Here is a 23,013-nt window from a genome sequence, read left to right on the forward strand (position 1 = left end):
TGGCCAAAGCCAGCCCGGCCCACCAGGGGCAGCACTGTCTTCTTCCTCCTTCCAGGAGGAGAAGCAGGTGCGTGCCCGATGGCCGGCGAGCCGCGCTGGCTCCTCCCTGCCTGCGTGCCCCCCTCGACTGCCTGGTCGCCACCACGACACCCCTAACCCCCTCTCACTCCCCCTCTCTCGCTCTGGACTCCCTCCCCCTCCTCTGCTCCCTCTCCCGCGTTCGACCACGGGCACCCGAGAGCGCCGACGAGCACCACCGGGGCCATCGTCCACCCCGCACCTCGCTGTTGCTTCCAGAGGAACCGCCATCGCCTTCTGCGTCATCTACACCAACCCATTCGACCGCGGGAGCCCTGTAGCGTCGTCCCCGAGCTCGTCTTCTACCTTCAGCCGCCGGCAACCTCACCTTCGATTCGCCGCCGTCTCCGCGTCCCCGAGCTCGCCGACTTGCTTGTCCGACTCACCGTGAGCCACTGACCCGAACCCCCCCTGCTTTGCGCTCCATTTGCACGCTATAGCCGTTGCTCCACCGGAGACCGAACCGCTCCGCCACCCGAGCTTCTCGCCGTCGTGGCCAGAGTCGTCGAAGCTCCCAACTGAGCACACCCACGTGCTCACCGCGCCGCATAGGTGCCGTAGGAGCTAAGCACACCACTCCACGGCCACCGCAGCCCCGTTCCCGAGTGCGCCCGAACTCCGGCCGCCGCCGAGGTCGACGCCGCGCACAACCCCGGCCACCCTAGCTGCTGCTGCTTGCTGCGCTGGATGCGGGAGAGATCCAGCTCCCCACGGATGCCCTCCGCCGCTCGTTTCGTCGCCTGTGCTGCGTTTCCGAGCCGCGCCGCCGTCTCGGGCCTCGCCGGCGTCATGTTGCCGGTGGGTTTGACCCATTTGACCACATGGGCCCCGCCCCCTGGTCAAACCTAGATTAGGAGTTAAACTAACACTAATTTAGTTAGGTTAGCCGCTGACATGTGGGCCCCGACCCCACTGACATTTTAGTTAGGCTTAATTTAAGGTTAATTAACCATATTAATTAGCTGAGTCAATGACATATGGGTCCCGCAGGTCAAGTTTGACCTGGCCGACCAGTTGACCCGCTGACATCACCCTTGCGCAATGCTGACGCAGTAAAGCTTTTCTGGGATTTTAAATAAATCAGAAATGATTTATTTATTTAAGAAAATAGCTAAAACTTCTAAAAATCTTAGAAAATAATCTATAACTCCAAATGAAATAATTTATATATGAAAAATTATCAGAAAAATTCAAGGAATCTGTTTATGGCATTTTCATGCATGTTAGAACAACTTATGGCTGCTGTTTAGGCCAATTCACATAAATGGAATTTAAACTCTCACATATGGAGTTTGAATTTGAACCTAGGGTTCAAACCAACTCCATTTAACATGTTGCTAGTTGCATTAGCTCAAACCACAGCATATTGACATGTCATGATCATGCATCACATTGTGCATTGCATTGGTTGTGTTTCTTTCTCTGTTGCCAGTATTTGTCCCCTCTCGATAGACGTTGTTTCGACGTTGTGATCGTTGACACTGATGAAGACTCAATGCTATCTTCAGAAGTGCCAGGCAAGCAAAACCCCCTTGTTCATTCCGATACAATCCCACCCTCTCGCTCCTGCTCTCTTTTACTGCTTTAGGACAACAACGATTCAACTGTTACATGCTGCGGTAGTTGAACCCCTTTCCTCTGCATGACCTGTCATTGCCACAGTAAATAGATGAAACCCACTAGCATGAGTAGGAGTTGTTTGAGCCCTGATGTGCTTACTCATTCATGCTTGTTTGTCATGCCTGCTACTGCTTAGAGTTGAGTCAAGTCTGATTCATCGGGGATGAATCGGAGGTGTGTAAACATGTCCTACTGTTGAGAGCTAAGTGTGTTAACACGATTTGGTAAAGGTAGCGGTGAGAGGCCATGTAGGAGTACATGGTGGGTTGTCTCATTGAAACCGTCCTTAGGAACTGAGTTCTGTGTTTGTGATCCATGAAACAGTTACTACCACGCATTGGGCCCGAAACCAATGGACCCTCTCGGCTTCTTGATCACCCTTGTCCTCTGTCCAGGAGTTGCAACTAGTTTTTGGTGTTTATAGGATATGTGTTGGCGGCCGTGCGTAGCGCTGACCCTAGGGGTGGGCTATGATGCGGTAGATACACCGTGGCCGGGCATGCCGGCGCCCGTTTGGTGTCTCGGAACCCTCTACACATCGTCCGGGGCCGTATGTGGAAACCTCGGCCAGACTCCCTGCGGATGAAACCTGTGAAGGAAATATGCCCTAGAGGCAATAATAAAGTTATTATTTATTTCCTTATAATCATGATAAATGTCTATTATTCATGCTAGAATTGTATTAATCGGAAACATAATACATGTGTGAATACATAGACGAACAAAGTGTCACTAGTATGCCTCTACTTGACTAGCTCGTTAATCAAAAGATGGTTATGTTTCCTAACCATGAACAATGAGTTGTTATTTGATTAACGAGGTCACATCATTAGTTGAATGATCTGATTGACATGACCCATTCCATTAGCTTAGCACCCGATCGTTTAGTATGCTGCTATTGCTTTCTTCATGACTTATACATGTTCCTATAACTATGAGATTATGCAACTCCCGTTTGCCGGAGGAACACTTTGGGTGCTACCAAACGTCACAACGTAACTGGGTGATTATAAAGGAGCATTACAGGTGTCTCCAAAGGTAGATGTTGGGTTGGCGTATTTCGAGATTAGGTTTTGTCACTCCGATTGTCGGAGAGGTATCTCTGGGCCCTCTCGGTAATGCACATCACTTAAGCCTTGCAAGCATTGCAACTAAATGAGTTAGTTGCGGGATGATGTATTACAGAACGAGTAAAGAGACTTGCCGGTAACGAGATTGAACTAGGTACTGGAATATCGACGATCGAATCTCGGGCAAGTAACATACCGATGACAAAGGGAACAACGTATGTTCGGTCTGACCGATAAAGATCTTCGTACAATATGTGGGAGCCAATATGGGCATCCAGGTCCCGCTATTGGTTATTGACCGGAGACGTGTCTCGGCCATGTCTACATTGTTCTCGAACCCGTAGGGTCCGCACGCTTAAGGTTACGATGACAGTTACATTATGAGTTTATGCATTTTGATGTACCGAAGGATGTTCGGAGTCCTGGATGTGATCACGGACATGACGAGGAGTCTCGAAATGGTCGAGACATAAAGATTGATATATTGGAAGCCTATGTTTGGATATCGGAAGTGTTCCGGGTGAAATCGGGATTTTACCGGAGTACCGGGAAGGTTACCGGAACCCCCCGGGAGCTAAATGGGCCATGATGGGCCTTAGTGGAAAAGAGAAGAGGCAGCCCTACATGGGCTGGGCGCCACCCCCTTCCCCTAGTCCTATTAGGACTAGGAGAGGTGGCCAGCCCCCTCTCTCTCTTTTCACCCTCCGCGAATCCTATTCCAACTAGGATTGGGGGGAATCCTACTCCCAGAGGGAGTAGGACTCTCCTGGCGCGCCAAGCTTGGCCGGCCAGCCTCCCCCCTCTAGTCCTTTATATACTGAGGCAGGGGCACCCCAGAAATACATAAGTTGATCCACGTGATCTATTCCTTAGCCGTGTGCGGTGCCCCCTGCCACCATAGTCCTCGATAATACTGTAGCGGAGTTTAGACGAAGCCCTGCTGCTGTAGTGCATCAAGATCGTCACCACGCCGTCGTGCTGACGGAACTCTTCCCCAACACTTTGCTGGATCGGAGTCCGGGGATCGTCATCGAGCTGAACGTGTGCTCGAACTCGGAGGTGCCGTAGTTTCGGTGCTTGATCGGTTGGATCGTGAAGACGTACGACTACTTCCTCTACGTTGTGTCATCGCTTCCGCAGTCGGTCTGCGTTGGGTACGTAGACAACACTCTCCCCTCTCGTTTCTATGCATCACATGATCTTGCGTGTGCGTAGGATTTTTTTTGAAATTACTACGAAACCCAACAGTGGCATCCGAGCCTAGGTTATTTATGTTGATGTTATATGCACGAGTAGAACACAAGTGAGTTGTGGGCGATATAAGTCATACTGCCTACCAGCATGTCATACTTTGGTTCGGCGGCATTGTTGGACGAGACGACCCGGACCAACCTTACCCGTACGCTTACGCGAGACCGGTTCCCCCGACGTGCTTTGCACATAGGTGGCTTGCGGGCGACTGTCTCTCCAACTTTAGTTGAACCGAGTATGGCTACGCCCGGTCCTTGCGAAGGTTAAAACGGAGTCTATTTGACAAACTATCATTGTGGTTTTGATGCGTAGGTGAGATTGGTTCTTGCTTAAGCCCGTAGCAGCCACGTAAAACTTGCAACAACAAAGTAGAGGACGTCTAACTTGTTTCTGCAGGGCATGTTGTGATGTGATATGGTCAAGACATGATGCTGAATTTTATTGTATGAGATGATCATGTTTTGTAACCGAGTTATCGGCAACTGGCAGGAGCCATATGGTTGTCGCTTTATTGTATGCAATGAAATCGCGATGTAATGATTTACTTTATTACTAAGCGGTAGTGATAGTCGTGGAAGCATAAGCTTGGCGAGACGACAACGATGCTACGATGGAGATCAAGGTGTCACGCTGGTGATGATGGTGGTCACGACGGTGCTTCGGAGATGGAGATCACAAGCACAAGATGATGATGGCCATATCATATCACTTATATTGATTGCATGTGATGTTTATCCTTTTTATGCATCTTATCTTGCTTTGATTGACGGTAGCATTATAAGATGATCTCTCACTAAATTATCAAGAAGTGTTCTCCCTGAGTATGCACCGTTGCGAAAGTTCTTCGTGCTGAGACACCACGTGATGATCGGGTGTGATAGGTTCTACGTTCAAATACAACGGGTGCAAAACAGTTGCACACGCGGAATACTCAGGTTATACTTGACGAGCCAAGCATATACAGATATGGCCTCGGAACACGGAGACCGAAAGGTCGAGCGTGAATCATATAGTAGATATGATCAACATAACGATGTTCACCATTGAAAACTACTCCATCTCACGTGATGATCGGTTATGGTTTAGTTGATTTGGATCACGTAATCACTTAGAGGATTAGAGGGATGTCTATCTAAGTGGGAGTTCCTTAATTAACTTGATTAACTGAACTTAAATTTATCATGAAACTTAGTACCTGATTAGTATCTTGCTTGTTTATGTTTGATTGTAGATAGATGGCTCGTGCTGTTGTTCCGTTGAATTTTAATGCGTTCCTTGAGAAAGCAAAGTTGAAAGATGATGGTAGCAATTACACGGACTGGGTCCGTAACTTGAGGATTATCCTCATTGCTGCATAGAAGAATTACGTCCTGGAAGCACCGCTGGGTGCCAGGCCTGCTGCAGGAGCAACGCCAGATGTTATGAACGTCTGGCAGAGCAAAGCTGATGAATACTCGATAGTTCAGTGTGCCATGCTTTACGGTTAGAATCGGGACTTCAACGACGTTTTGAACGTCATGGAGCATATGAGATGTTTCAGGAGTTGAAGTTAATATTTCAAGCAAATGCCCGGACTGAGAGATATGAAGTCTCCAATAAGTTCTATAGCTGCAAGATGGAGGAGAACAGTTCTGTCAGTGAGCATATACTCAAAATGTCTGGGTATAATAATCACTTGATTCAATTGGGAGTTAATCTTCCAGATGACAGCGTCATTGACAGAATTCTTCAATCACTGCCACCAAGCTACAAGAGCTTCGTGATGAACTATAATATGCAAGGGATGAACAAGACTATTCCCGAGCTCTTCGCGATGCTGAAAGCTGCGGAGGTAGAAATCAAGAAGGAGCATCAAGTGTTGATGGTCAATAAGACCACTAGTTTCAAGAAAAAGGGTAAAGGGAAGAAGAAGGGGAACTTCAAAAAGAGCGGCAAGCAAGTTGCTACTCAAGAGAAGAAATCCAAACCTGGACCTAAGCCTGAAACTGAGTGCTTCTATTGCAAGCAGACTGGACACTGGAAGCGGAACTGCCCCAAGTATTTGGCGGATAAGAAGGATGGCAAGGTGAACAAAGGTATATGTGATATACATGTTATTGATGTGTACCTTACTAATGCTCGCAGTAGCACCTGGGTATTTGATACTGGTTCTGTTGCTAATATTTGCAACTCGAAACAGGGACTATGAATCAAGCGAAGATTGGTTAAGGACGAGGTGACGATGCGCGTGGGAAACGGTTCCAAAGTCGATGTGATCGCAGTAGGCACGCTACCTCTACATCTACCTTCGGGATTAGTATTAGACCTAAATAATTGTTATTTGGTGCCAGCGTTAAGCATGAACATTATATCTGGATCTTGTTTGATGCGAGACGGTTATTCATTTAAATCAGAGAATAATGGTTGTTCTATTTATATGAGTAATATCTTTTATGGTCATGCACCCTTGAAGAGTGGTCTATTCTTGTTGGATCTCGATAGTAGTAACACACATATTCATAATGTTGAAGCCAAAAGATGCAGAGTTGATAATGATAGTGCGACTTATTTGTGGCACTGCCGTTTAGGTCATATCGGTGTAAAGCGCATGAAGAAACTCCATTCTGATGGACTTTTGGAACCACTTGATTATGAATCACTTGGTACTTGCGAACCGTGCCTTATAGGCAAGATGACAAAAACACCGTTCTCTGGTACTATGGAGAGAGCAACAGATTTGCTGGAAATCATACATACAGATGTATGTGGTCCGATGAATATTGAGGCTCGTGGCGGATATCGTTATTTTCTCACCTTCACAGATGATTTAAGCAGATATGGGTATATCTACTTAATGAAACATAAGTCTGAAACATTTGAAAAGTTCAAAGAATTTCAGAGTGAAGTTGAAAATCATCGTAACAAGAAAATAAAGTTTCTACGATCTGATCGTGGAGGAGAATATTTGAGTTATGAGTTTGGTGTACATTTGAAAAATTGTGGAATAGTTTCGCAACTCACGCCACCCGGAACACCTCAGCGTAATGGGGTGTCCGAACGTCGTAATCGTACTTTACTGGATATGGTGCGATCTATGATGTCTCTTACTGATTTACCGCTATCGTTTTGGGGATACGCTCTAGAGACGGCCGCATTCACATTAAATAGGGCACCATCAAAATCCGTTGAGACGACGCCTTATGAACTGTGGTTTGGCAAGAAACCAAAGTTGTCGTTTCTAAAAGTTTGGGGCTGCGATACTTATGTGAAAAAGCTTCAACCTGATAAGCTCGAACCCAAATCGGAGAAATGTGTCTTCATAGGATATCCAAAGGAAACTATTGGATACACCTTCTATCACAGATCCGAAGGCAAGACTTTTGTTGCTAAATTCGGAAACTTTCTGGAGAAGGAGTTTCTCTCGAAAGAAGTGAGTGGGAGGAAAGTAGAACTTGACGAGGTAACTGTACCTGCTCCCTTATTGGAAAGTAGTACATCACAGAAAACTGTTTCTGCGACACCTACACCAGTCAGTGAGGAAGCTAATGATGATGATCATGAAACTTCAGAACAAGATACTACTGAACCTCGTAGATCAACCAGAGTAAGATCCGCACCAGAGTGGTACGGTAATCCTGTTTTGTAAGTCATGTTATTAGATCATGATGAACCTACGAACTATGAAGAAGCGATGGTGAGCCCAGATTCCGCAAAGTGGCTTGAAGCCATGAAATCTGAGATGGGATCCATGTATGAGAACAAAGTATGGACTTTGGTTGACTTGCCCGATGATCGGCAAGCAATTGAGAATAAATGGATCTTCAAGAAGAAGACTGACGCTGACGGTAATATTACTGTCTACAAAGCTCGACTTGTCGCAAAAGGTTTTCGGCAAGTTCAAGGGATTGACTACGATGAGACCTTCTCACCCATAGTGATGCTTAAGTCTGTCCGAATCATGTTAGCAATTGCCGCATTTTACGATTATGAAATCTGGCAGATGGATGTCAAAACTGCATTCCTGAATGGATTTCTGGAAGAAGAATTGTATATGATGCAACCAGAAGGTTTTGTCGATCCAAAGGGAGCTAACAAAGTGTGCAAGCTCCAGCGATCCATTTATGGACTGGTGCAAGCCTCTCGGAGTTGGAATAAACGTTTTGATAGTGTGATCAAAGCATTTGGTTTTATACAGACTTTTGGAGAAGCCTGTATTTACAAGAAAGTGAGTGGGAGCCCTGTAGCATTTCTGATATTATATGTGGATGACATATTGTTAATTGGAAATGATATAGAATTTCTGGATAGCATAAAGGGATACTTGAATAAGAGTTTTTCAATGAAAGACCTCGGTGAAGCTGCTTACATATTAGGCATTAAGATCTATAGAGATAGATCAAGACGCTTAATTGGACTTTCACAAACAACATACCTTGACAAAATTTTGAAGAAGTTCAAAATGGATCAAGCAAAGAAAGGATTCTTGCCTGTGTTGCAAGGTGTGAAATTGAGTAAGACTCAATGCCCGACCACTGCAGAAGATAGAGAGAATATGAAAGATGTTCCCTATGCATCAGCAATAGGATCTATCATGTATGCAATGCTGTGTACCAGACCTGATGTGTGCCTTGCTATAAGTCTAGCAGGGAGGTACCAAAGTAATCCAGGAGTGGATCACTGGACAGCGGTCAAGAACATCCTGAAATACCTGAAAAGGACTAAGGATATGCTTCCGTATATGGAGGTGACAAAGAGCTCATCGTAAAAGGTTACGTTGATGCAAGCTTTGACACTGATCCGGACGATTCTAAATCGCAAACCGGATACGTGTTTACATTAAACGGTGGAGCTGTCAGTTGGTGCAGTTCTAAACAAAGCGTCGTAGCGGGATCTACATGTGAAGCGGAGTACATAGCTGCTTCGGAAGCAGCAAACGAAGGAGTCTGGATGAAGGAGTTCATATCCGATCTAGGTGTCATACCTAGTGCATCGGGTCCAATGAAAATCTTTTGTGACAATACTGGTGCAATTGACTTGGCAAAGGAATCCAGATTTCACAAGAGGACCAAGCACATCAAGAGACGCTTCAATTCCATCCGGGATCTAGTCCAGGTGGGAGACATAGAGATTTGCAAGATACATACGGATCTGAATGTTGCAGACCCATTGACTAAGCCTCTTCCACGAGCAAAACATGATCAGCACCAAGGCTCCATGGGTGTTAGAATCATTACGGTGTAATCTAGATTATTGACTCTAGTGCAAGTGGGAGACTGAAGGAAATATGCCCTAGAGGCAATAATAAAGTTATTATTTATTTCCTTATAATCATGATAAATGTTTATTATTCATGCTAGAATTGTATTAACCGGAAACATAATACATGTGTGAATACATAGACGAACAAAGTGTCACTAGTATGCCTCTACTTGACTAGCTCGTTAATCAAAAGATGGTTATGTTTCCTAACCATGAACAATGAGTTGTTATTTGATTAACGAGGTCACATCATTAGTTGAATGATCTGATTGACATGACCCATTCCATTAGCTTAGCACCCGATCGTTTAGTATGTTGCTATTGCTTTCTTCATGACTTATACATGTTCCTATAACTATGAGATTATGCAACTCCCGTTTGCCGGAGGAACACTTTGGGTGCTACCAAACGTCACAACGTAACTGGGTGATTATAAAGGAGCATTACAAGTGTCTCCAAAGGTAGATGTTGGGTTGGCGTATTTCGAGATTAGGTTTTGTCACTCCGATTGTCGGAGAGGTATCTCTGGGCCCTCTCGGTAATGCACATCACTTAAGCCTTGCAAGCATTGCAACTAAATGAGTTAGTTGCGGGATGATGTATTACAGAACGAGTAAAGAGACTTGCCGGTAACGAGATTGAACTAGGTACTGGAATATCGACGATCGAATCTCGGGCAAGTAACATACCGATGACAAAGGGAACAACGTATGTTGTTATGCGGTCTGACCGATAAAGATCTTCGTACAATATGTGGGAGCCAATATGGGCATCCAGGTCCCGCTATTGGTTATTGACCGGAGACGTGTCTCGGCCATGTCTACATTGTTCTCGAACCCGTAGGGTCCGCACGCTTAAGGTTACGATGACAGTTATATTATGAGTTTATGCATTTTGATGTACCGAAGGTTGTTCGGAGTCCCGGATGTGATCACGGACATGACAAGGAGTCTCGAAATGGTCGAGACATAAAGATTGATATATTGGAAGCCTATGTTTGGATATCGGAAGTGTTCCGGGTGAAATCGGGATTTTACCGGAGTACCGGGAAGGTTACCGGAACCCCCCGGGAGCTAAATGGGCCATGATGGGCCTTAGTGGAAAAGAGAAGAGGCAGCCCTACATGGGCTGGGCGCCACCCCCTTCCCCTAGTCCTATTAGGACTAGGAGAGGTGGCCGGCCCCCTCTCTCTCTTTTCCCCCTCCGCGGATCTTATTCCAACTAGGATTGGGGGGAATCCTACTCCCAGAGGGAGTAGGACTCTCCTGGCGCGCCAAGCTTGGCCGGCCAGCCTCCCCCCTCTAGTCCTTTATATACTGAGGCAGGGGCACCCCAGAAATACACAAGTTGATCCACGTGATCTATTCCTTAGCCGTGTGCGGTGCCCCCTGCCACCATAGTCCTCGATAATACTGTAGCGGAGTTTAGACGAAGCCCTGCTGCTGTAGTGCATCAAGATCGTCACCACGCCGTCGTGCTGACGGAACTCTTCCCCAACACTTTGCTGGATCGGAGTCCGGGGATCGTCATCGAGCTGAACGTGTGCTCGAACTCGGAGGTGCCGTAGTTTCGGTGCTTGATCGGTTGGATCGTGAAGACGTACGACTACTTCCTCTACGTTGTGTCATCGCTTCCGCAGTCGATCTGCGTTGGGTACGTAGACAACACTCTCCCCTCTCGTTTCTATGCATCACATGATCTTGCGTGTGCGTAGGATTTTTTTTTGAAATTACTACGAAACTCAACAGTGGCATCCGAGCCTAGGTTATTTATGTTGATGTTATATGCACGAGTAGAACACAAGTGAGTTGTGGGCGATATAAGTCATACTGCCTACCAGCATGTCATACTTTGGTTCGGCGGCATTGTTGGACGAGACAACCCGGACCAACCTTACCCGTACGCTTACGCGAGACCGGTTCCCCCGACGTGCTTTGCACATAGGTGGCTTGCGGGCGACTGTCTCTCCAACTTTAGTTGAACCGAGTATGGCTACGCCCGGTCCTTGCGAAGGTTAAAACGGAGTCTATTTGACAAACTATCATTGTGGTTTTGATGCGTAGGTGAGATTGGTTCTTGCTTAAGCCCGTAGCAGCCACGTAAAACTTGCAACAACAAAGTAGAGGACGTCTAACTTGTTTTTGCAGGGCATGTTGTGATGTGATATGGTCAAGACATGATGCTGAATTTTATTGTATGAGATGATCATGTTTTGTAACCGAGTTATCGGCAACTGGCAGGAGCCATATGGTTGTCGCTTTATTGTATGCAATGAAATCGCGATGTAATGCTTTACTTTATTACTAAGCGGTAGTGATAGTCGTGGAAGCATAAGCTTGGCGAGACGACAACGATGCTACGATGGAGATCAAGGTGTCACGCCGGTGATGATGGTGGTCACGACGGTGCTTCGGAGATGGAGATCACAAGCACAAGATGATGATGGCCATATCATATCACTTATATTGATTGCATGTGATGTTTATCCTTTTTATGCATCTTATCTTGCTTTGATTGACGGTAGCATTATAAGATGATCTCTCACTAAATTATCAAGAAGTGTTCTCCCTGAGTATGCACCGTTGCGAAAGTTCTTCGTGCTGAGACACCACGTGATGATCGGGTGTGATAGGTTCTACGTTCAAATACAACGGGTGCAAAACAGTTGCACACACGGAATACTCAGGTTATACTTGACGAGCCAAGCATATACAGATATGGCCTCAGAACACGGAGACCGAAAGGTCGAGCGTGAATCATATAGTAGATATGATCAACATAACGATGTTCACCATTGAAAACTACTCCATCTCACGTGATGATCGGTTATGGTTTAGTTGATTTGGATCACGTAATCACTTAGAGGATTAGAGGGATGTCTATCTAAGTGGGAGTTCCTTAATTAACTTGATTAACTGAACTTAAATTTATCATGAAACTTAGTACCTGATTAGTATCTTGCTTGTTTATGTTTGATTGTAGATAGATGGCTCGTGCTGTTGTTCCGTTGAATTTTAATGCGTTCCTTGAGAAAGCAAAGTTGAAAGATGATGGTAGCAATTACACGGACTGGGTCCGTAACTTGAGGATTATCCTCATTGCTGCATAGAAGAATTACGTCCTGGAAGCACCGCTGGGTGCCAGGCCTGCTGCAGGAGCAACGCCAGATGTTATGAACGTCTGGCAGAGCAAAGCTGATGAATACTCGATAGTTCAGTGTGCCATGCTTTACGGTTAGAATCGGGACTTCAACGACGTTTTGAACGTCATGGAGCATATGAGATGTTTCAGGAGTTGAAGTTAATATTTCAAGCAAATGCCCGGACTGAGAGATATGAAGTCTCCAATAAGTTCTATAGCTGCAAGATGGAGGAGAACAGTTCTGTCAGTGAGCATATACTCAAAATGTCTGGGTATAATAATCACTTGATTCAATTGGGAGTTAATCTTCCAGATGACAGCGTCATTGACAGAATTCTTCAATCACTGCCACCAAGCTACAAGAGCTTCGTGATGAACTATAATATGCAAGGGATGAACAAGACTATTCCCGAGCTCTTCGCGATGCTGAAAGCTGCGGAGGTAGAAATCAAGAAGGAGCATCAAGTGTTGATGGTCAATAAGACCACTAGTTTCAAGAAAAAGGGTAAAGGGAAGAAGAAGGGGAACTTCAAAAAGAGCGGCAAGCAAGTTGCTACTCAAGAGAAGAAATCCAAACCTGGACCTAAGCCTGAAACTGAGTGCTTCTATTGCAAGCAGACTGGACACTGGAAGCGGAACTGCCCCAAGTATTTGGCGGATAAGAAGGATGGCAAGGTGAACAAAGGTATATGTGATATACATGTTATTGATGTGTACCTTACTAATGCTCGCAGTAGCACCTGGGTATTTGATACTGGTTCTGTTGCTAATATTTGCAACTCGAAACAGGGACTATGAATCAAGCGAAGATTGGTTAAGGACGAGGTGACGATGCGCGTGGGAAACGGTTCCAAAGTCGATGTGATCGCAGTAGGCACGCTACCTCTACATCTACCTTCGGGATTAGTATTAGACCTAAATAATTGTTATTTGGTGCCAGCGTTAAGCATGAACATTATATCTGGATCTTGTTTGATGCGAGACGGTTATTCATTTAAATCAGAGAATAATGGTTGTTCTATTTATATGAGTAATATCTTTTATGGTCATGCACCCTTGAAGAGTGGTCTATTCTTGTTGGATCTCGATAGTAGTAACACACATATTCATAATGTTGAAGCCAAAAGATGCAGAGTTGATAATGATAGTGCGACTTATTTGTGGCACTGCCGTTTAGGTCATATCGGTGTAAAGCGCATGAAGAAACTCCATTCTGATGGACTTTTGGAACCACTTGATTATGAATCACTTGGTACTTGCGAACCGTGCCTTATAGGCAAGATGACAAAAACACCGTTCTCTGGTACTATGGAGAGAGCAACAGATTTGCTGGAAATCATACATACAGATGTATGTGGTCCGATGAATATTGAGGCTCGTGGCGGATATCGTTATTTTCTCACCTTCACAGATGATTTAAGCAGATATGGGTATATCTACTTAATGAAACATAAGTATGAAACATTTGAAAAGTTCAAAGAATTTCAGAGTGAAGTTGAAAATCATCGTAACAAGAAAATAAAGTTTCTACGATCTGATCGTGGAGGAGAATATTTGAGTTATGAGTTTGGTGTACATTTGAAAAATTGTGGAATAGTTTCGCAACTCACGCCACCCGGAACACCTCAGCGTAATGGGGTGTCCGAACGTCGTAATCGTACTTTACTGGATATGGTGCGATCTATGATGTCTCTTACTGATTTACCGCTATCATTTTGGGGATACGCTCTAGAGACGGCCGCATTCACATTAAATAGGGCACCATCAAAATCCGTTGAGACGACGCCTTATGAACTGTGGTTTGGCAAGAAACCAAAGTTGTCGTTTCTAAAAGTTTGGGACTGCGATGCTTCTGTGAAAAAGCTTCAACCTGATAAGCTCGAACCCAAATCGGAGAAATGTGTCTTCATAGGATATCCAAAGGAAACTATTGGATACACCTTCTATCACAGATCCGAAGGCAAGACTTTTGTTGCTAAATTCGGAAACTTTCTGGAGAAGGAGTTTCTCTCGAAAGAAGTGAGTGGGAGGAAAGTAGAACTTGACGAGGTAACTGTACCTGCTCCCTTATTGGAAAGTAGTACATCACAGAAAACTGTTTCTGCGACACCTACACCAGTCAGTGAGGAAGCTAATGATGATGATCATGAAACTTCAGAACAAGATACTACTGAACCTCGTAGATCAACCAGAGTAAGATCCGCACCAGAGTGGTACGGTAATCCTGTTTTGGAAGTCATGTTATTAGATCATGATGAACCTACGAACTATGAAGAAGCGATGGTGAGCCCAGATTCCGCAAAGTGGCTTGAAGCCATGAAATCTGAGATGGGATCCATGTATGAGAACAAAGTATGGACTTTGGTTGACTTGCCCGATGATCGGCAAGCAATTGAGAATAAATGGATCTTCAAGAAGAAGACTGACGCTGACGGTAATATTACTGTCTACAAAGCTCGACTTGTCGCAAAAGGTTTTCGGCAAGTTCAAGGGATTGACTACGATGAGACCTTCTCACCCATAGTGATGCTTAAGTCTGTCCGAATCATGTTAGCAATTGCCGCATTTTACGATTATGAAATCTGGCAGATGGATGTCAAAACTGCATTCCTGAATGGATTTCTGGAAGAAGAATTGTATATGATGCAACCAGAAGGTTTTGTCGATCCAAAGGGAGCTAACAAAGTGTGCAAGCTCCAGCGATCCATTTATGGACTGGTGCAAGCCTCTCGGAGTTGGAATAAACGTTTTGATAGTGTGATCAAAGCATTTGGTTTTATACAGACTTTTGGAGAAGCCTGTATTTACAAGAAAGTGAGTGGGAGCCCTGTAGCATTTCTGATATTATATGTGGATGACATATTGTTAATTGGAAATGATATAGAATTTCTGGATAGCATAAAGGGATACTTGAATAAGAGTTTTTCAATGAAAGACCTCGGTGAAGCTGCTTACATATTAGGCATTAAGATCTATAGAGATAGATCAAGACGCTTAATTGGACTTTCACAAACAACATACCTTGACAAAATTTTGAAGAAGTTCAAAATGGATCAAGCAAAGAAAGGATTCTTGCCTGTGTTGCAAGGTGTGAAATTGAGTAAGACTCAATGCCCGACCACTGCAGAAGATAGAGAGAATATGAAAGATGTTCCCTATGCATCAGCAATAGGATCTATCATGTATGCAATGCTGTGTACCAGACCTGATGTGTGCCTTGCTATAAGTCTAGCAGGGAGGTACCAAAGTAATCCAGGAGTGGATCACTGGACAGCGGTCAAGAACATCCTGAAATACCTGAAAAGGACTAAGGATATGCTTCTCGTATATGGAGGTGACAAAGAGCTCATCGTAAAAGGTTACGTTGATGCAAGCTTTGACACTGATCCGGACGATTCTAAATCGCAAACCGGATACGTGTTTACATTAAACGGTGGAGCTGTCAGTTGGTGCAGTTCTAAACAAAGCGTCGTAGCGGGATCTACATGTGAAGCGGAGTACATAGCTGCTTCGGAAGCAGCAAACGAAGGAGTCTGGATGAAGGAGTTCATATCCGATCTAGGTGTCATACCTAGTGCATCGGGTCCAATGAAAATCTTTTGTGACAATACTGGTGCAATTGCCTTGGCAAAGGAATCCAGATTTCACAAGAGGACCAAGCACATCAAGAGACGCTTCAATTCCATCCGGGATCTAGTCCAGGTGGGAGACATAGAGATTTGCAAGATACATACGGATCTGAATGTTGCAGACCCATTGACTAAGCCTCTTCCACGAGCAAAACATGATCAGCACCAAGGCTCCATGGGTGTTAGAATCATTACGGTGTAATCTAGATTATTGACTCTAGTGCAAGTGGGAGACTGAAGGAAATATGCCCTAGAGGCAATAATAAAGTTATTATTTATTTCCTTATAATCATGATAAATGTTTATTATTCATGCTAGAATTGTATTAACCGGAAACATAATACATGTGTGAATACATAGACGAACAAAGTGTCACTAGTATGCCTCTACTTGACTAGCTCGTTAATCAAAAGATGGTTATGTTTCCTAACCATGAACAATGAGTTGTTATTTGATTAACGAGGTCACATCATTAGTTGAATGATCTGATTGACATGACCCATTCCATTAGCTTAGCACCCGATCGTTTAGTATGTTGCTATTGCTTTCTTCATGACTTATACATGTTCCTATAACTATGAGATTATGCAACTCCCGTTTGCCGGAGGAACACTTTGGGTGCTACCAAATGTCACAACGTAACTGGGTGATTATAAAGGAGCATTACAGGTGTCTCCAAAGGTAGATGTTGGGTTGGCGTATTTCGAGATTAGGTTTTGTCACTCCGATTGTCGGAGAGGTATCTCTAGGCCCTCTCGGTAATGCACATCACTTAAGCCTTGCAAGCATTGCAACTAAATGAGTTAGTTGCGGGATGATGTATTACAGAACGAGTAAAGAGACTTGCCGGTAACGAGATTGAACTAGGTACTGGAATATCGACGATCGAATCTCGAGCAAGTAACATACCGATGACAAAGGGAACAACGTATGTTGTTATGCGGTCTGGCCGATAAAGATCTTCGTAGAATATGTGGGAGCCAACATGGGCATCCAGGTCCCACTATTGGTTATTGACCGGAGACGTGTCTCGGTCATGTCTACATTGTTCTCGAACCCGTAGGGTGCGCACGCTTAAGGTTACGATGACAGTTATATTATGAGTTTATGCATTTTGATGTACCGAAGGTTGTTCGGAGTCCCGGATGTGATTACGGACATGACGAGGAGTCTCAAAATGGTCGAGACATAAAGATTGATATATTGGAAGCCTATGTTTGGATATCGGAAGTGTTCCGGGTGAAATCGGGATTTTACCGGAGTACCGGGAAGGTTACCGGAACCCCCCGGGAGCTAAATGGGCCATGATGGGCCTTAGTGGCAAAGAGAAGAGGCAGCCCTACATGGGCTGTGCGCCACCCCCTTCCCCTAGTCCTATTAGGACTAGGAGAGGTGGCCGGCCCCCTCTCTCTCTTTTCCCCATCCGCGAATCCTATTCCAACTAGGATTGGGGGGGAATCCTACTCCCTGAGGGAGTAGGACTCTCCTGGCGTGCCAAGCTTGGCCGGCCAGCCTCCCCCTCCAGTCCTTTATATACTGAGGCAGGGGCACCCCAGAAACACACAAGTTGATCCACGTGATCTATTCCTTAGCCGTGTGCGGTGCCCCCTGCCACCATAGTCCTCGATAATACTGTAGCGGAGTTTAGACGAAGCCCTGCTGCTGTAGTGCATCAAGATCGTCACCACGCCGTCGTGCTGACGGAACTCTTCCCCGACACTTTGCTGGATCGGAGTCCGGGGATCGTCATCGAGCTGAACGTGTGCTCGAACTCGGAGGTGCCGTAGTTTCGGTGCTTGATCAGTTGGATCGTGAAGATGTACGACTACTTCCTCTACGTTGTGTCATCGCTTCCGTAGTCGGTCTGCGTTGGGTACGTAGACAACACTCTCCCCTCTCGTTGCTATGCATCACATGATCTTGCGTGTGCGTAGGAATTTTTTTGAAATTACTACGAAACCCAACAACCTGGATAGGCGATCAACCTGGACTAAAGACTTGAGTGTTTAGGTAGGCCGTGGCCGACACCCTCGTTGGGCTTCCGCTTGAAGGTTGCCGAGTACTTGTCGTGTAAACAGCGGTAAGTGGTGAGAGCGTGTGTGAAGAATTACACCCCTGCAGGGTTAACATCATCTATTCGAATAGCCGTGTCCGCGGTAATGGACTTCTGGGTGGCCTATAACAATTCATAGACAAGTGAAAGTGGATACTCTAAAATGCGCAAGATAAGCGTGAGTGCTATGGATGGCGTTCTCGTAGTTAGACGAGAGCGGATCCATAGTAGTGTATTGAATGGTGAATATGTGGACTCGTGTGCGCCACCTCAAAAGAGTTGCTTGCAATCATACTTCAGGTTAGCCACTGAGTCAAAGCTGGCTTGCTGCAGTTAAACTCCACCACCCCCCCCCCCCCTTGTTGATACCGATGCATATGTAGTTTAGTACTGATGTAAGTCTTGCTGAGTACCTTTGTACTCACGTTTGCTTAATTTATGTTTTGCAGAGAGATTTCAGTCTTGCTAGTAGTTCCGCGTGGACTTTGACGTTTAGCTTGATACCTCAGCTACGATCTTGTGCCCTCGGCAGGATCTGGTAGATAGTCAGGCTTCTTAGCCTTTTTCATTTGTAGATGTCTGTTCTCAGACATGTTAAGCTTCCGCATGTGCTTTGACTTGTATGCTATGATTGTTGGGTCATGAGACCCATGTTTGTAATATCTCGCTCCTCGGAGCCTAATGATTAAATACTTGAGTTGTAGAGTTATGTTTTGATGCCATGTTGTATTTACACATATCGGGCATATTGTGTGTATGATTGAAATGCTTGGTATGTGTGGGATCCGACAATCTAGTTGTTTATCCTTGGAGGTCTCTCTTATGGGGAAATGTAGTCTAGTGTTTCCATGAGCCATAGTAGTCCACTACAGCCTGGTTCACCGGAGTCCTGTTAGCCCAGCACTACTGCTCAGGACACTTGACTGGCCGGCATGTGTTTCACTTCGTTCCTGTGTCTGTCCCTTCGGGGAAATGTCACGCGGTGACATCCGGAGTCCTGTTAGCCAGTGCTACAGCCCGGATTCACACGCTGCTGACCGACACGCTCGATGTGATTCATGTATGCCTGTCCCCATAGGTTAGTGCCGCTATGGGTTCATGATTAGCCATGTCAGCCCGGGTTCTCTGTCATATGGATGCTAGCGACATTATCATATACGTGAGCCAAAAGGCGCAAATGGTCCCGGGCCAGGTAAAGTGGCACCCGTGGAATACCGTGCGTGAGGCCGCAAAGTGATATGAAGTGTTACATGTTAGATCGGTGTGACTTAGGATCGGGGTCCTGACAGCATTGGTATCAGAGCCTGACTGCGTGTAGGATTACCAAGCCAAACCGGTCGAAGTTGTGTCTAGAAATGCTTTAGTTATGTAGGGGAATTGATTGTGGTAGGGAACGTAAGGCTCTTTTTACTCCTTTACCTTATGCCTCTGCTCTGAGTCATTCTCTTCTTATTCATTGTGGGTTAAGGACTAGGCTCTCTTCTTCTATCAGGTTCACGTGTTACTAATCCGTAGTAACTTATAGGATTGTTGTTACAAGCCCCAGTCCAGTTTCTACTATTTTAGTATGTTGCCAGTTGAATCAGAACCTTGATATGATGTTGTTGAGTGGTATTGCAAACTGTTGTGGATGTCTCAAATCATTTTGAGCATTTACAGCCGTTATGCTGTCCGAGTCATCCCAGGTTCCTAAACAATCTAATGCATTTGCAAATCCTTTTCTCCTGTGTTCGATGTCTTTTGGGCCAGATTAATCACACTAACCAGTGTGTTGAGGTATTCCATTGCCTCGATATATATATGTTGGAACTATTATTATGACCCTAGTTGTCCTAGAGAACCACCCAGTAATCTGGTAATGCTTTGTGTCCCTAGTGTGATGATTCTGGCCACCATTCTTGAAAGCATCCCGTGATGCCATTTAGTAGTAGGTATTTTATTCATGGGTTCTTGAACCCGAGATTCACCCTACTTACCTCATGTTGATAGTGTTGCTAGTTCCTTTAGGATATTAGTAACCTTTGTGATAGTCCTCGAGGTCCGTGGTATTTCCTTCTTCCAAATACTATGAACCACTTATGGCAGAAGTTTGTTGTATCAAAAGATCACAACCAGAGTGCTCTTAATGAGTTCTCCATTCTACATTGTGAATCTGCCAGTCCTACTTATCTGCATGGGTTGTCCGGAAGAAATGTTGAGCTTTGCTCGACATACTAATCTATGCATCCACAACTCAGAAAATTATATGTTCCTTGAGTTGTTCCTCTTCATTTGTATTCCGACCATCCCCTATCAGTTGATAGCCAAGAGTATGTGTGCATTTGTGTTCATCAATGCCCTTTTATTCTTGTGGTCCGTCAAGCCATTCTATTCCGGAATGAGTAGGAGAAACAAACTCCATTACCTCATCCATATCCAGGATTGGGTCAAAGTAGTTGTGTTCTGCAGAACAAATGCCAATCCAGCTTTTGCTCTGTTCTACCCTGGAGTATTACCCCCTTTATGTCAGGATTGTCATGAGAATTGCACCCTCTCTCATGAATTCTTGACGCGGTGATACTTATTACCATCATTTTTCATTCCTCGGTCCCGTGTTGTCGCAACCGGAATGCCGGCAAGTGAACCATGATGTGTGAAATCAATACTCCTAGCAACTAGTTGCTAGGTAGCTAATGGACAATAATTTCTTTCTTAGCGTGTTGGTTATTGAATCATCATCCTAAGATTGATCGTGCTACCTAGTCCACTTTTCCTGGTGCACTCTTCGATCAATGAGTTAGGATTGTGTCAATCCCTCACTCTTCTGATCATATCATCTTGCCCTGAAAAGTAAGGTTGTTCTCGAGCTTAGTAACATATCGGTGGTTCGTGATTTTCCAAATATCTTCTCGAAAGTATTACCAGGTTGTCCCCTGACTGTTATGTTGAGCTCGTGATCAAGTTGGTTTTCCTCTAAACCAGCCATTCTCCAAGAATCTGTGTTGGATACCCTGAGCTAGTTGGTTAAGCTAAACAACAACTTGGAGAGTTGGAAGATAAACGCTTGCCTAACTTAGTTCGTTCTATGGGATATCCTTATGTGCATGTGTGTTGAAGAGAGATGATATCTTCATCGATTGTTCCTCGTGATCGGTTGTTGAATCTATTGTCTTGTCAAAACCTTGATTTGGGCGTGGGCTATTGTCAAATAAAATTAGAACCAACGATGTTCGTAATGTTGTCTTACTTGCGGTTGTCCCTCGAGCATACACCATTATATCTTTGGTCTGACCAATACTATCACATTGTTCCCATAGTGGTGGAAGTCCAGTGATATGGAAATTCCGATGAGTTGCTGTTGAGCCCATCGGCGGCATTTTGTCTCCTCCATGATTGTGTTGAACATCCAGCTAGTGTTGGAAACTTGTGTAAGCATTTTCTTCATGCCCCGTTCATGAAGTATATGTTTGGATGAAAGAAGTGACTTCCTTTGATTCACGTGCATTTGATGTAAGTTGCCGCCGTGAATTCAGGAAAGTTTGTTTTGCTTCCTCTGGAATCATCCCAAGTCAGTCATGCACGTGCGAAGTACTCTATGGTCTGATAGACTGATCATCTTCATTCCATACGTATCCCTAGCACACCAAGCCACTGATTGATTTGTTCAAGGAGAAGAAGTTTCTTCTTAAGAGCTAGACTTACGCAAGGACTTCGATATCCTCGATGATGGTTCCCCATCTGGACTCGGTAGTGTTTTATTATAAGACTACTGTGTGGTCATGCTTGTCTGGGACGGCGTGTTCACAGGTTTGTAGCAAAACCGGCTCATGTTTTGGAGCTTACTACCATAGTCCATTTCCTGAGAATCTCGCAATGACATCTCGTCGATTTGTGTTGCAAACTTTCATTTTCTTTCTAGACTCGATGAGTCTGGAATATCCTAACACCAACCAGATCTGAATCTCGGGCAGATATGATGGTTGGAACGTACTCCAAGAACTATATTGTTGGTCCCTCTGTAACCGGTAATGTGGATGTCGTGGCCAACACACCTAACCGGAAGGCCTATTATTGTAGTATCCTGGTTGAAGAAGTTAGTCACCTCCCCATAAGGATCTCGTAGGATCTGCCTCTGTAGTTATTCCTTATGGATTCTTGAGCTTCCGAAGTCCGACCTTTTACTTGATGTTCTAGATATCAAACCATATCTATGAATGGATTACGCTAGCACATCAAGGAGAACATTAGAGGCGGAGTGCTAACTGTCTCTCGGTCGATCATCCAGATTCTGATCCCTTGGCCTCGCTAAGGTGAAATCTGAGAAAGTGTTATCTTTCTTTGCATCTGCATCTTCCACCATTATTCATCATGGTAGCATGTTGTATTGCCAGGATCCTTGACACGGATATTGGCAGAACCTTGATGAATACGGAAATGCTCAAGTTCTTGAGAGCACGCGCAAGCACTAGGATTTATCGTCGGCATTAATTGGGATCCGTTCACAGTTTCTTCGATTATGCCATAACCTTTCAAACAGTGGAATCTCTCTCTACTGTTGGGTTTCTCTCCAGTTACTAGAATCATTCCTAGCATTTGCATTTTGTTCCCAGCTTGCACCGCCATTGTGTCATCCTACTACGGACTACCCTTCTCAGTAATTACTGATCAGGATCACCTTCAAAGTGGTCCTACCACGGGTTCCATCCATCTCCGATGATAAGCAAAAATCATCCATTGCGTTGTCTTCAACAAGGTAGTCCACATCATCCATCCTAGTCCAAGTATGCCATCTTTTCGAGCTATCTCAAACGATCAATTGTAAATTGCCTTAAGCTGGTATGAAGAGTTTCAATGATCTCTGAATCAAAAGTAATTCTTTTTGCCACTTAAGGGAATATTTCTGTGATGTCTCGTTATGGTATCATGGCAATTATCTCCTCGCTACTTTGAAACC

General features: G+C 44.8%; 1 protein-coding gene across 1 annotated transcript in view; it reads right to left on the minus strand.

The window, feature by feature from the left end:
* Positions 1–23,013, minus strand: part of LOC147973467 (uncharacterized) — a 39,986-nt gene that overhangs the window by 604 nt on the left and 16,369 nt on the right. Inside the window, exon 4 of the mRNA XM_087525014.1 lies at positions 21,645–21,652. Within this exon, the coding sequence (XP_087381140.1) occupies positions 21,645–21,652 (8 nt within the window). The remainder of the gene's footprint in view (positions 1–21,644; positions 21,653–23,013) is intronic.

This window comes from Triticum urartu, chromosome 5A (genome assembly GCF_056163025.1).
Source record: "Triticum urartu cultivar PI428250 chromosome 5A, HENAU_Tu73, whole genome shotgun sequence".
NCBI lineage: Eukaryota > Viridiplantae > Streptophyta > Magnoliopsida > Poales > Poaceae > Triticum > Triticum urartu.